The 18,320-nt window shown below is 40.4% G+C and overlaps 1 protein-coding gene across 1 annotated transcript; it reads right to left on the bottom strand.

Moving 5' to 3' along the window:
• Positions 1-165: 165 nt before the first annotated feature.
• On the bottom strand, positions 166-12,843 carry aig1 (androgen-induced 1 (H. sapiens)). The gene is made up of 6 exons (XM_079571845.1): positions 12,515-12,843; positions 7,407-7,562; positions 6,096-6,197; positions 1,086-1,201; positions 701-876; positions 166-579 (listed from the first exon to the last, which is right to left on the bottom strand). Exons 1-6 carry the CDS (start codon positions 12,653-12,655, stop codon positions 560-562), a joined length of 711 nt encoding a protein of 236 aa, XP_079427971.1. The 5' UTR covers positions 12,656-12,843; the 3' UTR covers positions 166-559.
• Positions 12,844-18,320: the final 5,477 nt, after the last annotated feature.

The following is an 18,320-nucleotide window of genomic DNA, read 5'->3' as shown; positions in this document are numbered from 1 at the left end:
TCGATTTTTCATAATACCCCCCCTTTAAAATATTGTCATATCTCCCACCCTTTGCTCCAATCACATTAAAATGTTCAGTGCTGGTCACATAAGGCTCTATTTCACAGCATACAAAGACATAAAAAAAAGAACACTTACATTTCCTCTCAAACTTTATTTATTCAGAGCCTTCTTTGTGCCACAGAACATCACTCCATAACTTAATGTCTTTTAAGTTGTTCCCTTTGGTCAGACCTTTTATCCAGCAAATAGATAACAGTATAGGAACCTCACCGTTCACTTTTCCTAAAAACGTTTCATTTTCTTCCTAAAAACAAAAACAGCAGCTCAAAAACAAATGAAAAAGCAAATTATGAACAAGTTTTGCTTCCGTATTTCAAGTATTTACAGTAATAATTATGAAAGGAATCGGATATTTGTTCCTATGGATGTACATATGGGAGTTTCAAGCAGTTCAGTAGAGGTTTGCTTTGTTTCCGTTCTTGTGCTGTCCAGGTGGGCGGGGCTAAACGCTCCAACTCTTGATTGACCTTCAAGGATTTTCGCTTGAAGCAAAGAGTCACTCGCCTTTCACTTTAGCTAAAAAAAAAAAAGAGACAATCCCATTAAGAAGCAGTTCTCACCCACAATGTTTTTTAGTCTGGAACCCCTAACCAAAAACTACTGGAGATGGAGATTCCTGCCCAATTGTTTATCTAACCTGTGTTGCTGGTGATGTGCTGGTCCCAGATGTAGCTGTTGAGAATCTCTCCAAATACGTAGAAGACGCCGATGAGCCCACACAGTCCGCTGAAGAAGGCAATTCGAGCCATAGGGCCGATCTTCTCCAGGACAGGGTACACCCACACGCCGGTCACATGATGCACCCAGCACGTCCTGTGAGGGCAAATGTGTATGTACCACATCACTGTACATGGACATCAAGCCTTCTCATTCATCTACCATAGAATTAACTATTTTTTCACAAGCACAACCACAAAAAAAACAAACATAGAATAATTCATGTATTCAATAAGAAAATAAATGACGCACTGAGAGAAAAAAGTCAAACAGTCACAAACAGGCAGCCTGGACATAGAACTGACCAGAGGATGTAGCCCACTCCGAAGGTGAAGACAGCAGCCAGACCCCACAGCCTGCTGGGATACTTGTGGTGGGTAGTTCGCATCTCAATTATGATGAATGGCAGAACTGTAGTGTGCTAAAAAAAAAAAAAAAAACAGAAAAGAAAACTTTATTTTTCTATCCCAGTAACAGGAGAGTTCACAGTCCTAGGAAGTGAAAATTCACAATGTATTATTGTAGTTTTACTCTCGGCATCAAAAACTAAGTGAACAGATCTCTGGTAGTTATTTTGCTGAATGTTAATTCTCTTTCTCTTCCCAATTTCTACTGTATTCTGCCTAATCAAAAAATGGTGTGGCCATATTAAATAAAATATGTTTTGTTTTCTTAAGTATTTTAAAGTGGTTTATTTGTTACAGAATAATTATACAACAAATTTGTTAGATGGTTAGTCCTGAACGGCTGCAACTTTGATCCAATGAGACCAGCATGTTTTAGTGGTACAGAAAACTGGAGCAAACAAAAAACATTTGACCCATGTATGATTCATAATAGTTACTTTTGGAATGTGCAGTCTGTGTCCACTTGGGGGCACTGTGAATCTATCTTATCCCCATAGAAACAGAAGGGGGGGCAGACCTTTTTACCTTGTTTGCCCTGAGTTCACAGCTGTGGCACAGCACCATAGGTGCCAACGCTTCAGGTTCATAAGTTATTACTCAACACTTACACATACAGAGGCATAATTATCAGGCAACAAAGCGGTTTGTTTTTGTTTTGTATAGAAAAGGGTGTAGGGAAATATTTGCTTGATGACTAAGTAGCCTGGTGTATGTGTGAATGTGTACATTAAGACAAAAGCATATTGACCTTTTTTTTCTCCTTTCTTTCTAAATGGGGAATACAGATTTGTCAGCTTATAGAAATGAAACACAAAATCTGATCAGACTTTTGTATAAGGTTCAGGCTTAATTTTCATATAGTATAATTTTTCTTTTATAATGTCTGTTCAGGATATACAACTAAATACCCAACATTAGAAGTTATTGAAACAAAGAGAAATGTGACACACACAAAAAAGAAAATATAACAATTAACACAGTTTAACGTGTTAAGTATTACATTTAACACAGTTAATTTCCTGATGTTATGGAGAAAGTCTTCTGAAGTGTTAAACTGAGATGTGGGATAGCTCTCTACTCTCAATTCCTGGTGGTTTGTGGCCCTTTCTTTATCTCTCTGGAAAACCCCTCGCACTCGGACAGCGGTCGGGAAAACAGAACTCTTGCTTGCTCTGCATCTCAGGGTAAACCGGATTATGCGATCTACACAGAGGCTGTGAGGCAAAAAAAATCTGTGTGTGATGTCTATGTGGTAAATAGTTTAAAGAGTCAAAGGGCAAACCTCATTTAATAGTTTTTTAGCCTGTGTGAATATCTAGCAAAATCTCCAATTTAGTCCTCACAAAGTCCTGATCTCTCCGGTTTGTGCTTCGTTAATTTGTAGTTTTAGCTCTGAAATGTGTTAAAGGCAAACCTGCCAAATTGAAAACAATAAAAGGGAAATCTAAATAAACCTGGCATGCCCCAGTCTGAGTACTTTAAATAAATGCAAAGCTTTTTTTTCAAACAGAAAATGTCTCCAAAATAAGACAGATCTTCCTCCTTCACCACAATCCATCTGAACTTTCTGAACCCTTGAAATTACTGTACAATTTGCAAGCTGTCCAACTGGCACAAGTGAACAAGTTGCAACCAATTGATCTCCGCCCAGAAGAAAATAAGTCAAGCGGATCGAGGTAAGACATGCCCCAACAAATGACTCGACAACATCTACAAAGTCAAGCGTTTACATAAAACAATATCAGAAAGCACAACTGTTTATGTAAGTTTGCGGTTTAGGAGCTTTTGAAAATGGGAGGTGTCCAAAGGTTACAGATGCCAATGTACAGAACGCTGTGTTTTGTTTTGAAGACCTGGTAACAGCGAAGGTGTGGTGTTCAGCCTCAATGAATATGGCATTTAAATGTTCACGGGAGAAAACAGGAGCCAAATGCAAAGAAGATTGAAATTGTTAAAGGGATATTTCTGGATTTTTTTTTTCTTAGTTATCCAGAGTGTTGTTGATTTCTGGAGACTTTAAAAAAATTTAAAAAAATATTCATGCAGTCCTTGTATTTGAAGACTTTAGTGGTGCTAGGCTAATGCTAGGCTAGTGCATGTCTATGGTAACTAGTAGCCTGCATTAAAAACAGTCTGACCCCAAGCACAGTGCACCTGAGGAAAATCACTTATAACACCAGAATACTGACATGTCTGTGTTGACTGAATATTTTTTGAAATATAACCATTTTGCATTTAAAAGAACTTGAGCAGCATCAGCTTCCTGGTTGTAGCTACGCAGCGGTGGAGTGATCTGCTCGGTTACCGGATCTACAGCAGTTTGTTTACCTGTGGCCACATTACTACACGTGTAATTCACAAAGGAGCTTTCTACAAATCAGATATGGCAACGTTTGTAGGACGACCCCATGATTTTGAAAAGGTTTATAATGCAGGCTACTAGTTACCATAGACATGCGCTAGCCTAGCACTAGCCTAGCGCCACTAAACTCTTCCATTATAAGGACTGCATGAATTAAGAAAAAAAAAAAAACTCTCCAGAAATCAACAACACTCTGGATAACTAGGAAATGAGGCCCTATGTCAAAAATCTTGAAATATCCCTTTAAGCACTTTGAAAATGTGACTCAGGCGAACATCATGAGCATCAGCCATCCTACCTTGGAACCTGGCATTACTCAACACTGCAGACTGTGAACAAAAATTGAGATTTCCTACGTAACTGCGTGCACTGCGACTGCAAGTAGAGCAGCTTACTTTGTTCAGTCTGAGCAGCAAAATCATTTATTCATTCATTCATTCATTCATCTGGAGCATATACAGGCAGACTTCTCCTTCTCCAGTTCAAGTCATGCACTGGGAGAGCGTGCAAACTCTACTCCCTCCACTCCCGGGAATCGAACTCAGGACCATCTTGAGGCAAGGCGACAGTGCTACTATTCCACCATGTTGCAAAGACAAATGCAGAAATGGTTCCTTCATGGCTATAATTGGCCAAGAATATTTTAACTCTACGACTGGTTGTGCCGAGGTGCCAGGACTTTATGCTTTGCACGTAACAATAACTTTCTTAATTCGTGTTGACATAGGCAGAATCCTCCTTTTCATTCTGCAAACTCCACGTCTCTCCACGGCTTTCTTGGCTGCATTGTTTCAGACACATTTTTCAGTCGTCCCTCGGCCTTGCCCTCGACGCGTTTCCATGGCGGCGGATTTAAACAAAACAACAGTCATTTCCATGGAATACAGATAAATATTTACTCCGGCTCATGCGCGGGGCCCTCTGCGGCTCCGACAGCCTCTGCAGGAGCACGGCGGAGGCTCTGTAACCCGAACGCTCGGACACAGATTGGCACGTGAAGGCGGCGGTGATGGGAAGTAGGGTGTACCCGATGTGATGCTGTTGTTGTTTTGGTCGTTCGCAATGTCGTTGTTAGCAACAGTCGTGCGGTGACATCATCGCTGTAGAGGACGCCCGGGTGTAGAGAGACTCGCCGACTTTGAAGCGTCTCGTGTTAATGGGGTGAGCGGAGCGGTGATAATAGGCATGTGAGGACAGGTGCATCATTGTGATTCCAGCCAACAAGAAAAACAGCATGTGTGTAGAGACCAAAACCTATTCAATTACTCATATTGCTGAGATTTTTTAGATTGATATCATTCATTGTTGGGGCTATTTATTTTAAAATTTGATAAAATGTCTAAAAAAAAGATTTGAAGATTTGAAAGACTGAGCTCGACAGGGTTTCTGACTGGCCTGGAGTGCCCTCTGCAGGCAGTATGGGGAAAGACTTCACTTTCATTTCATCTCACGGCATCAGTGTTAATTTTGACAACATATTTTATTTTAGTTTTAGTTTTAGTCTTAGACTTTTGACTAAAATGTCATTTAATTTTAGTTGAGATTTAGTCAAAAAAAAAAGTTTACATTTTAGTCTAGTTTTAGTCGACTAAAATTGCATGTCAATTTAGTCGACTAAATTTAAGACTAATTTAGTCGACTTTGCATTTATAATATTCATTATAATCATATTTAATCAAGGTCCTCAACTTCATGGAGCTGCTCCACGTGAACAGAGCTCAGAGCTGATCCTTTGGCAGTGAATTTAAATGATCTGAGGCTCTGTCAGACGGTCAATAGAAGTTTGGATGATTTTATTCTCTCCCTTTCATTTTTATTTAGTCTTATTTTAGTCGACTAAAATATCTGGACCTTTTAGTCATAGTTTTAGTCTCATGAGAAACTTTTAATTTAGTTTTAGTCCAATTTTAGTCGTCAAAAATATCACTTTGACTAAAATTAAGACTAAATATTTTAGTCGACGAAATTAACACTGCACGGCATGCTAGCAATAAAAGGGTCAGGATATGGCTTATGGGGTTTTGAAATGTGGTGGACAGTTTTGTGTTCGCAAAACTGAAATAAATGTGTAATACGGATTGGCGCGCTTCAGCAGTAGAAGAAGAAACAACCATAGTTAATTACTCAATGCTCTGTGAAGCAGTGTTTTTTCACAAAGGTTCATAAGATGGTTAAAAGCTCACCGGTATAAGTTTATTTCTCAACTTTGTTTTAGTGTCCACATATTGGACGTTTCCTGGTCTTCTTCTTGTTTGGGATGAGTATTGGTCATCAGAAAGCTTGCATGTTTCTTATTCTACAATTGGATTATCTGAACCCACTTCACAATGGGGAATCTGTTCATCAGCATCTGTTGAAACAAAAGATTCGTCCTACATCCTGTAAATGAACAGAGGCTTCAATGCTCCTTTATTCAAAGTTAGATCTTGCATCATCGATAACACTCAGACCAATGTTATAAAACGGCATAATCATTCAAAACAATGCATAAAAGACATACAAAACAGAAAACCAGTGCCATGTTTTTGGGACTTGCTATAACTCACCATGCCGTGGTTGAGCCACTGTGGGATGAAGTTGTCCAGGAGTTTGGGGTAGACCAGCTCCCGGTCGTACAGGTACAGAGACCAGAATGTGAACACCACAAACTGACAATCAGAAATAAGAGGAGATATTAGTGTTTGTTTTCACAACCTGCAGCATAATGTTAAACTTTCTTTGGTCTATTTTTTGCATGCACACTTTGCGTCAGTAAATCTGATACTGACAGGGAGGCCTAGATTTTAATTTACCTCTACCTAAAGTTCTTCTGCTAAAAATTAAGACCACACTATCAAGACGCATCCCTGGTCTGGACAGGCAACAAGCTGATGCCAGTGCCCCCCAGGCAGAATAATTGAAACGATTAAATATGAGAGTGGATCTTAAAGTGAGCTAGGTGGGGCCAACGGTAAATCTAACTCTTTCTAAGAAGGAACGTAAAAATGTCTAGCCTGGAACCAGAAGCAATGTGTTGTCGAGCTGACAAAGCCTTTTGGATGAGTGACAAAGCATCTTCAATTAAAAAAAACAACAATCCAGTATCCAGTCTCGTCTTATTTATTGTGTGATAACGCACTGTGTCCTTGGGAAAGATACCACAAAAGAATGCTTGATTGACTTCTTCATAAGTTCTGCGCATAATTACAGTGCAATAGAGTGTGACTTAAACTGTATCCAGGTGTCTTAACAAAATCTTCAGTAAGAAAATATCTCTGCCTGAGTGCCAAGACAACGTTAGTCACTTAAACCAGTGTGCTCCCAATCAGCTGAGGAAAGCTAGGATTCCCGTCTTCAGCGGCTGTTATAATTGTACGCATTGTGCTGTGTGTAAACCGAACTTGCAGGGTACTCTCGAGCCCGGAGCGGCCTCTATACTCGTCTATAGGCTCCCGTATGATCCTCAGGTTTCGTAGAACGTGTGCCTGAAACAGAACTGCAGCCCTGGGCCACTGCCAGGTGAGGTATTCTGTGTTATAGAGGGCTATAGAGGTTAGCGCCGTGGCTAAAGTCAGGCTAAAGCATGTGACCGGAGTGTGCCACTGTAACAGAACAGCCCCAGGAGCAGACAGGGGTCACCGTCTGAGCGCCTCACTCAGCTCTACACCACCACACAGGCTTCATTGTTTGAGAAAAACTAATGCAAAGGGAGGGTTTGTGGTCACTGTCAAGAAGATTCTGTGCACAAGTAAACTTCCTGTTACTTCAAAATATTATCCATTTGGTAGGCGTAATACAAACATTTAGCATCTGACACTTTTATCATCTCTTTGGCGGTGAAGCATGCAGTCAGTCAGCAGGTTTGGCCTAATTCTCACCGCTCCAACGGGAAAAGCCAACACGGCCATGATCCAGTCCCTGAGAGCGATTAGCTTCCGAAGCTGCCTCTCCTGCTCCCGACTCTCCCCCGCTCTGGTCAGGAGGCTGGACACGTCAATGAGGACACACAAGGCAAAGAATACAGCCTGGATCACCTGAGCACACAAGCACACACAGTAGTACATCAAAGAGGTCATACACTTTATACAGTATACAACTATATAATAAAGTATGTGTAAACTAAAGTCATTGGACCAAGAATAGCAGAAGAATATTATATGCATACAGATTGAGAACGGGCAAATTAACAACCAAGTCCCTTTCTGAAAGAGGTTTTAACATGAAATACTAAGCCCTGTTCGGGAAAAGTTGATTCAATAAAAAATTGAGTTTCCACTGTCAGTCAAGCATGCTCATTGATGTTCGTAAAAGTATTTCTACGCATGAGCTTCTAACTTAATAAACCAGTTAAACTCCCTTTCGTAGCGGGAGAAGATAATGGCCGTCTAGTATGCTACTGAGTAAAACGCCCCTCCCTCGCGTTGTGTGTAATAAAACACTGTAGTCAATACTGTTCCAGTGATGGAGCTGAGCTTCTCTAAACAGATCACTGAGCAAAATCAGAGTCTACAATAATAGTACTAGTTTAAGTTTTAGCAGATGTGCTTCACGATAAAAATATAGAGTAGGATTTTAGCAGCTTTAGCACGGTCTTAGAGCATGATAGCGTTCATGTGTTACATTAGTCAATACAAGTTAGTGCCTGTGCAAAGGTGAAGATGTCCGGGATTGAATTTGAAACAAATGTCAGGAATCAGTAATAAAATCCACACTAGTTCATGGTTTATAATTCATATGATCAACTAGACCTTTTTTAATCAAATCAATACTTTGGGTGAGGTTACACAATAATATTTTGGCAGAATATTGAATGGTTAATTAATGCTGCAGGCTTCATGTCACAGATTTCAGTTTTGTCATTTCGGTGTTAATAATCCGCCCTGTTCCGCGTTGCCTTCAGGGACTGCAGATGTTGCAGTGGTGCGTTTAAGGGCTTTTGGTTGGGTCCTTATTACTACACACAGTTAAACCAGGAACTGCCTTAATGTGGAAAATGTGACACAGCATTTTCTCAGGGTCTGCTTTAATAAGCTCTACCAACTGTTGTTCTTAAAGCAGGAGTGGAAAAAGTACAAATCTGTACTTAAGTAAGAGTACTGCTACTGCCTGATCCACATTACTCCATAAAGGTTGAATACACAGGTACTCTATGCTAAACTAAACTATTTGTGGTACTGCCACATAACGTGTGGGCAAACTTTGTTATTTAAAGGGGCTAGATGCAAGTTAGTCATTTTATACTTACTACTGCCACCTCTGGTCGTATGCATAACTGCAGCTTCTATATTAAGCTCGAGCATGACGGCACTTCGGACCCGAATTAACACCTTTTTGAGTGACAGTGCAGGATTTTAGAAGCAGTTGTGGTGAACAGGTCTGAGCTCATTCTACACATTAGGACATGGCTGGAACATGTAGGGGGAGGAAAATGCTTAGTTTTAACATTTTTAAACTCCGTATAATCCCTTTAAGGGCTACAATGGATTTTTAAACTTGGGAATGGGCCTATCCCCTACCACTAAAAACATGTACAATAGGCCAGGATGAATGAGAGTGTGTTTGAAAGTGTGAGTGGGGGACAACGGGTGCAAATTAGACCAAGGCTACAATCCGGCGTGGTGTGTTTACATGCATGAGTCCCATGTCTGTTCATTAACATGCACTGCCCAACCAAATAAATAATACAAAATCTGTCTGGAGATTACACTGTAATAGAATGTAATTTATCCTCCTAAGAAATGTTTAAGCTACGGTGCTTTATTTGTCATTATATAACTGTACAACATATGTATATAAAATGTATACGACCCATCCTTTGATGCAGCTGGAGCAGCCGTAAGGAGCTAATAATGGTCAGAAACACCTGGCTGGAGGATTCACCTATTGTGTGTTTTTTTGGGGGGGAAACTGATCCAGACACAGGGAGAGAAACATGCTAACTCAGGTCAGGGAATTGAACCCGGGATCTTTTTGCTTAAGGGCATGAGCGCTAACCACTCAGCCACCGTGCCGAAAGGACATTTGTTTTATTGCTTTCACCAAGAGGAGCTAGAGTGCACTCGCGGGTGATCCCACACACACACATCACACCGTGTCCTCAGCGGCCAAGTCCAGCTGACTGAAGAACAGCGTCATCCATCAGGCTGTCAGAAAGCTGAACTCTCTGAACCACTGCTGTCACCTGCATTCACAAACTGTGGTCCACTCCAGCCCTCTCAAAGACACCGAACTTGAACTTGAATGTGGAGGATGTTTTGGTGCAATTACTGCGATGGAAAACCAAATGCCTTGAGGACAGTCAGTCACAGTGGAAGAATTGTTTGGAGTTTGAATGGCTGCTCTGTTCCCTCGTACCGTCCTTCAATTTTAAAGGCTCATTACTGAATTAGGCTCAAGATTTAACTTTAGTTTATAGTCGCCAGAAAAAGAAGTATTATCATAGGGGACTATAGTAGCACAAATAACCTTTGTAGTACAACATAAATCAACTTTTAGAACATTGTTTTGAAAATGCCTCCCTATGTCTCCTTTAGAATCAACACTCAGTCTGTTTCCTTGCACCCGAACCTGTTTAAAGTTAAAGAAAAAGCATATTTATAGGATTCAACCTCAGTAGCTAACGGGCGGTCTGATAGCTCAGTCAGGGCTGCACGATAAATGAAAGTGGAATACTCGCTAACATGAATAATGTGATGATAATGATATTATTGCAAAGTTTTACTAAACCATTTCAACAAAGTCTGTCCCTTTCAGTTAAATATCTTAAGCAAAACAAGACTAAAAAGATAGGGTTAAAGGTAAGGCTAAAATGGGAGTAAATTAAACTAAACTTCTGCACATTTTCAAATTCAAATATGCAAATTTTGTCACTTGAAATTCCATTAACAATAATTTGGTGGTATACAGTATTGTGCTGCTGGATTTCAGTGTGAAAATGTTTGACTGTTTGAATGCACTCAGCTACAGGTTAGGATAAAATACAGATGATTAACTGCAATAAATGTTAACATGATGTATATATTCTTCTAATTTAATTTTATATTCTACTTTCTGATTAAGAATAAGGAAGCATTCCCCTTGTCTTCAGTTGTATGTTCTAAACTAGTGAGAAACCTGGGTCAATATAAGCGTTAAGTATAAGCGTGTCAATACATAGTGACTGATAAACGGTTCTTGCATCAATATTGTGTGTTCAAATGGTCGTTATACATCCCGCACTCAGCTCCAACTCACAATGGATTGACTGACCACATGTCAATCAAATAGAAAGTGCCAATAATGAGATTAGGTTTCTGTGTCAAAGACCACAATCAATTTTAGACAATTTGAAAGCAATCAGTATTATCCACAGATTAGGAATCGCATTTCCAAGAGGGTCCTGGTCCCTATTGTACATATATTTTTTTACCATCTAACTTTAACCCCGGCATCTTTTAACACTAACTAGACTTTGGTTTAAGTGTGTGGATGGTGATGGTACGGTAGTGCAGCGGTTGGTCTTCACAGCTAGAAAGTCCCGGGTTTGATTCCCACCTGGACGGGCACTTTCTGTGTGGAGTTTACATTTTTCCCCACAGGTTTCCTCCGGACACTCCTGTTTCCCCTATACCACTATAACATGTACAACAGGTTAATCCGCCAGCCAGGTGATTCTGACCATTAGCTTGGCTTCACATCTGGAGATGAGACGTCGAGCACCAGTCCACACTTGCTGCCCACAGGTCGCCCCAGCGGCACTGAGGATGGGTTAAATGCAGAGAACTAAGGGGATTAATAAAGTATAACTTGACTTATTTGTGATGGTCAGAGATGCTGTAGATGTGTAGCCTGGCCAGCCAGACTATATGCTGCCTTCTGTCTACTCTTCCCTCAAGGGCAACTACAGCATAACCACCACTTACGATACGATACATATCGATTTGAGGCCAAACGATTCGATATAAAACGATACATCATTTTTTTTGGACCGATACGATTCGAGCGATACAGTGGATTTTCGATACGATATTCGATACTTTTAACATTGGATTTTCAGCAAATTAAGCAATAATTATTACAGGTAACTGAACATAAATACAACAGAAGGCATTTGCACTGGATTTTATTTAAAAATTCACTTCAGATTTGCTGATTGTTGAATCCAACAACAGTGGACAAAATACAGTCACAAAAGTGCAATAAACAGCTAAGATAAAGAGCTGTATATATATTTTAGCTCCAGCATAATCTTCAGTTTATTTTCAGTTAGAGCCAGTGCTGGTGGGACCTTTAACCTTTAACCATCAGAACTCTCTTCTTTTGGCTTTACATCTTCTTGAGTGAAGCCCCCAAATACAGCTTACACAGCCTTTCAGTGAGTGGGACAGGAACAATGAAGGGCCGCTGTCACATGACAAGTTACCTAGCAAAGTTGTAAGTGGCACTTAGTATAGAGTGAATGAAACACTCTATACTATGTGGTGGTTATGTACAGAAATGCCCTTGAGGATAGAGTAGTACATTTGCAGTAAATAATAGTGTATGGCGATTAGCCCATTTATTTGAGCGTTAGAGATTGTGAGATTGTTGTCTGTGTCTTTCTATTATTATTATCATTATTATTATTCATTATTGCAATGCATCCACTGCACACGTTGACCCTTTAAGGTTATAAGGTTCACCTGAGATGATTCACATGTTACTGATTTACTTTGTCAATAAAAGTTGAACGCGCTGCTTGATCCATTGTTTGCGTCTACATCAAATGACAGGACCGCAGCGGCTCAGTGACTTCTTCTTCATCCCGCGCTTTTCTGCAAAGCATATCTTTCATTCCTTCTACACAAGCACAGTTAATTTCTTCATATTTAAGTCGCTAAATTTCACAGAGATTTTGACAGTGCGCGAAACCTACAACAACACTGACGCCGAGACGACAACGTGCAGTGCATTGCTAGCGATTTATCGGCGGGCTGCGAGGACAAAACACCGCTATTTAGTTTCTTACCAGGTCTATGAAAGTGAGAAACTTCCAGCTGCCTCCGTAGGTCTGGTGTGCGGGCATGTCCAGGGCTTTGTAGTGACAAAGGATGGAGAAGTACGAGAGAAGGATGGCTATCCGGAGAACCTGTGAGGGGATGAGCGCCATTACGCGTCCAGCTGTTTATGCTAATCCTTGGGACGAATGTACACTTTCAACACATCTAAAGGTCTGTGAAACACCGTCACTTTTAGTTCACTGGTCTGGAAACCCAATTGATCGCCCTGTTTTTCACCTGATTGCCCTACAACAACAGTGTCCGCAGCCCAGTGCACCCCTGACGCTACTTCCGTGTTGTGATGATGACGTAAGAGTTGGGAGGAGGAGCGAGGCAGGGGGTCTCGAGGAACTCATGGAGGTAAGAGCCCCACAGCCAGCCAGGTAAACATTCAAAACACACAGCAGAGTATTTAAAAATATTTACTCAAGTACTTGGAAATAATTTTACTAGTGACCACAAATAATTACTTAAAAAATGAGGAGAATATTATTTGAGTATTGTGAGGAACTGAGCATAAAAGTCAGATTTAGGATTCAGTAGTGACACAAGTGATGAAATGATTTAAAAACAACACCACCAACAATAAAACGCTCATATTTCCAAAAATATCAACAACAAAAACAGGTTTGCTATTTTATGTGTCAATGTCAACTTTATTTGTGTAGCACATTTACTACAATGTGTCAACATGAAGCTTGTTCCATTTCTAGATTTACTCACAGTGGAATGAGTAACATAGAAATCTTTTACTCAAGTAAGTGCACAGATGCATCAAAATAATAATACTAAAGTTAAAATAAAACGTACCTATTGGTAAAATTACTGTGAGAAGTACAATTCTTCTCTGCGTCCTGCGCCTGTGTGAAGTGCTGCACGTCTATCTGTCTATTATAGATCTATCTGTATATATATATTTCATTTCACCAGAGCTGTTGGTCCCAGAAGTCTTGTTGAGAGGCTTGAGAGACACATTTTGGGCATTAAATGTATTTATTGGTTTATTTGGTCGGGACAGTGCATGTTAATGAACAAACATGAGTCTCATGTATCACTTTTTAGGTTCGTTTTGTCAGACACTAAGGTTAGAGATGTTAAAGATCTTTTACCTTTACATGTTTCAGCCGCCATCTGCAGGCCGTCATCAGAAGTATGACATGTAAAGGTAAAAGATCTTTAACATTGTCTGACAAAACGAACCTAAAAAGTGATACTAGAACACAAGTAGACACAATGAACGTTACGAAGTTTATACGTGGAAGATTTGGACAAAAAGGTGTCAAAGCAATTCGCCACTTGGAAAGGTTAGAGGAGTCACGGGCCCGTTTTAGGAACCACCTAAGATTCAGCCTCAAACATGTAAAGGTAAAAGATCTTTAACATCTCTAACCTTAGTGTCTGACAAAACGAACCTAAAAAGTGATACTAGAACACAAGTAGACACAATGAAAGTTACGAAGTTTATGAGTCTCATGTATGTAAACATGTCTTAGGCTAATTTCCATCCGTCATCCCCCATGCACACTCACAAACACACTCTCATTCATCCTGGCCTATTGTACATGTTTTTAGTGGTAGGGGAAACCGGAGGACCCGGGGGAAAACTATGCACACACGTGAACAACATGCAAACTCCACACAGCTGGCCCTGACCATGTGGGACGGGAACCCGGGACCTGTGAAGCACGTGCGCTAACCACTGTACTACCGTGCCAAATGTAATGGTTCTATAGAGAAAATTAAAAATGCAGGTTAAAGGGACTACATGGAGTTTAATAATGTTAAAACTAAGTATTTTCCTCCCCCTGCATGCTCCAGCCATGTCCTAATGTGTAGAATGAGCTCAGACCTATTGAAGAGCTACAGTATCTATTCAGCAGAACTGCCTCTAAAATCCTGCACTGTCGCTCAAAGAGGTGTTAATTCGGGTCCTAAGTGCCGTCATGCACGAGTTTAATATAGAGACTGCAATTACGCATAAGACCTGAGGTGGCAGTAGCGAGTAAAACAATGACCAACTTGCATCTAGTCCCTTTAAGTAGAGTGTTACTCTTGCAAACCGGTTCTGGGTTCCCGGCTGGAGTCTCCCAGTATTTACAACTTTCAGCTAATTACCGATAATGAAGAAACATGTCATTATTTTCCAGTAAGAACATTTTTGCTCACTTGCCAGGAAAGTGCAACCAGCAGAACACATTTCTGTCTTTCCTTCATTTGTTTATTTTCTAAAGTCGCCTTGAAGCCAGTGTTAGTTCCTCAGAGTCACATGCCTGGTCCCGTCCCACTGTGGTCGCTCCCGATAGCTCTTCGCAGCCCACAGCTCTACGCTTGAACAGAAGATCATTGTTAACCGACGCTACAAGCCACTCATGAACAGGAAACTGCTTTTTAACACAAGAAAACAGTGATCATTTTGATGCGTCAGATGACTAGAGTGTGTGAACTTTAGCCTTCGTGAAACCTGAAAGATATATTTGTTGGTTCGATAAATTACAGAAAGATATCAATCATTTTTCAATATTGTCATCTGACTCCAAATATGCAGTAATTTGTTCATGCTTACTCTCAAATGGAAATACTCTTAAACAGGATGTTCGGGGCAGAAATGAATCTTTCTAAATCAATGGAAAATACTGTAAATGTTATTGTAAATACATGTCAGAAAATCACACACATATTTTTCCAAAATCGTGCAGCTCGACTTCTGTGCACAAAAAGCTACACAGCAAGAAACTAAATCTTTAAATGGGAAGTGTATATGAGTGGCTCTGAGTGGAAATTTCACCCCATAACCTGATGCGGTGGGAGACACAGGGCTTATTTGTGGTTTGGACGACTTTAATGGAAAAAGTCGTAATGGGTCTGTGCATATTTGAGCTGCTGCAGATTCATGGAAAGCTTGGCGAGCGCTCGAGTTCAACGGTTTGTTAGAGGGACAGTTCCTCTGCGGTGAAACAATAAAGTTGTATCGCGACTGTAGCTCCTCTCTGAGCTGTGGCACTGCAGAGCTCGGGCCAGAAATGTTCCACAATGGAAACTCTCTCTCTGTGTCTGGAGTCAACAACAAGGACCTCCCCCAGACATCGCATTAAAATCAGGTCAAAGCCTCGCGAGCTGGCACTAGTTCTGGTTTAGACCTGGTGACGTCCTGGTTTTAGGCACATAATTGACTGTGGACTCGAAATCTGTGTGTATTTAAACAAAATGCCGTCAGATCAGAACTTGATTTTTGGACTATTAAGCATGCTGGGCCTCAAAGAAAGGTTACTGATTCAAGGTCGAGTCAATATTGTTGTCATGGCAATACTACAGAATTCAAAACAGTCTTTTCAGTGGTCAAAAGTTCTCAAAATGCAAAGTAAAAGCTCAAACATTTTATTCATACATACCAGTTTTAAGACTTGCTCCATCTTAACCACTTACCCCCCACTTAAACTGAGTGCATTTTCTCCAGGTCGGCTTTATTTGAAAGCCTCATTTGAAAGCTAAGACCCGCAAAACTGACGGTGACTTTTTTGTTGTGCTGTCACCGCGTTTCAATCCAACGTTTCTGTCATGTTTTCGTCTCTTGTTTAAGCCTTTTTTGCCCTGTTTTCGTCATTTTTTTGTTGCTCATTTGTTGCTTTTTTCTTCTCTCTTTAGTCGTGTTTTTGTCGCTTTTTTATTGTGTCACTGTTTCTTTTTCAGCATGTTCTTTGATGCTTTTTGACCTCTTTTTTGTTGCATTTTCATCCTTGTTGTCGCTATAGAGTTCGGGAATGTCATGTCATATCGCCAAGCATTATGGGATTAGCAGCAATTGTAAACTAATGGAGATTTTAAAAGTTAAAATACTGGAGTTATTGTTCACATTAAAACACTTGGACACCACAGTGTATTAGATGTATTTACCAGCAGTAACTCAGCAGCTAACAGAGTTGTTCCACGGCTTTTTTCTCCACTTTCTATACTGTTTTTAGCTAATGTTAGTCAACGGAAATGTATGCTAACAGTTGCAAAGATGGGGGATCTCCATGGTAACTGTGGAATTTCCCAAACTCTATTTTAACGCTTTTATCAGGAAGCTTTTAGATTTGGGTTATGCTGAATTGGAGAAAATGTGCTCGGTTCAGGTGGGGGGTTAAAGTACTTGTTATTGAAGTCACTGAACAAATATATAAGCATCTTGTTCATTAAAAAACATAAAAGAAAAGACATACTATGGAGAATGCCTTTATCCCTTAATAGCAGTGGTTCTCAGGTCTTGTTTTTACTATGTGACAATCATCAGGGGTTAAACACAATAAGAATTTCTTACAGAAGGACTTCTATCTCTAAACCCTCCTCAGCTGTTATCTGCGCTAATGACCCTTAGTCTGAGCTTTATGTAACCGAGGCGCTCCCAGTTCACGAGCTCCACACCTGTCACTCAGACTGCGCTGTAAAGGCTGCAATCACACGATGACACTAATCACCGTTGCTCGCTGTTACATCACTAAACGATCATTATTTTTCAAATCAACATTTTCCTCTGGACCGAACAGACCTCAATGTGTTTTCAGTTAGTGTTAGTCACCAAACTGCCGTGAATAATCTCCGTTTTGGCAAGGGACAACCAACTGACCACATGTTAGTGATAACGGAGTGCGTGGTTATAAAACTGACAGTTCTATCAACTAAAGGGTAAGATACAGTAATATTATCATTTACAAACCTTGTCTGAGTACCCCCTTTGCATTGCCTATCACCCTAAGTACCCATAACTGAAGTGTTGGTGACGTCTTTAAAGGAACAGGCCACCGTTTTTCCATACTGAGATATGTTCTTACCTGAGCTTAGAAGAGTTGATACGTACCTGTCTGGTCTTTGTGCGTGCCCGTGGAAGAGCGTGGTAGCTTCCAACTTCACCAAGTTTGGAGCTATAGGAATATACTGGGAGGGGCCAAATGCTAACAACATCTTTGGTCATTTTGAGTGACTGAAGGCACGCACAATGACCAGACAGGTACGTATCAACTCGTCTAAGCTCAGGTAAGAACATATCTCAGTTTGTATAAACGCTGGCCTGTTCCTTTAAGAAAGTAAATGACAAAATTGTCTCTCTCATTCTTCTAAAACTTACTGCTAAAGAAAGAGCAACATGCAAATTGTATTTTCCATTCTTTTTGCATAGGTACATAAGTGTCTACCCTGGGGGTCCTCATACCCATGGTTGGGAAACACTGGTATACCGGACAAAAAACAATAGAGATGATGTTATTTTGTTATTTGTTGGGTGCCGTAATCATATTTGGATTTTTATTTCATAGTCTGATTGAAAGGAAAGTCGAAATTCTCCGTCTTCCATAAAAGGACGTCTCTTCTTTTTCCTGAAATTGGCTCTTGACTGAGGCACAAGTATGATTAATGCTTACCTAATAATTATACGTGAAAAGTATGTACGCTGAGGTCAATAAATTAGGTTGCACAATTGTATTCCCTGTGAATCAGGGCGTTCTCAGTGAGACTGTATGAGTAAGCATGAACCATCCTTCACCTGTCATCTTTCTCTTTGTCCTCATTTACACACTGGCCCGAGGCAGCGTGTCCACCTCCGGATAAAGCGGCACAGCGCTTTACCGTAAATCGAGTAGAAACAGGTTCTCCAGTGTCTGTGGGTGTTTGTTCCTCAGCCGTGCAGTGAAAAGACGGGATTAGATTAGATTATCATGAACGATAAGAGTTAATGACAAAAACATTTATCACTTTCAGCGTCGATCTGAAGTTGTTATACAAGTTTGAACAAATAAGTACAAG

The sequence above is a fragment of the Gobius niger genome, assembly GCF_951799975.1.
Source record: "Gobius niger genome assembly, chromosome: 15".
In the NCBI taxonomy this organism is placed as follows: domain Eukaryota; kingdom Metazoa; phylum Chordata; class Actinopteri; order Gobiiformes; family Gobiidae; genus Gobius; species Gobius niger.
The sequence above is the reverse complement of the archived record's forward strand: the minus strand, read 5'-3'. Positions and strand labels throughout refer to the sequence as shown.

Coding starts and splice junctions, on each gene's coding strand:
- aig1 (XM_079571845.1), bottom strand. CDS start 12,655: ATGGCGCTCATCCCCTCACAGGTTCTCCGGATAGCCATCCTTCTCTCG. Junction 1,202..6,095: donor AGTGGCTCAACCACGGCATG/GTGAGTTATAGC, acceptor TTTTTTTTTTAG/CACACTACAGTTCTGCCATT. Junction 580..700: donor GCACATCACCAGCAACACAG/GTTAGATAAACA, acceptor TTTTTTTTTTAG/CTAAAGTGAAAGGCGAGTGA.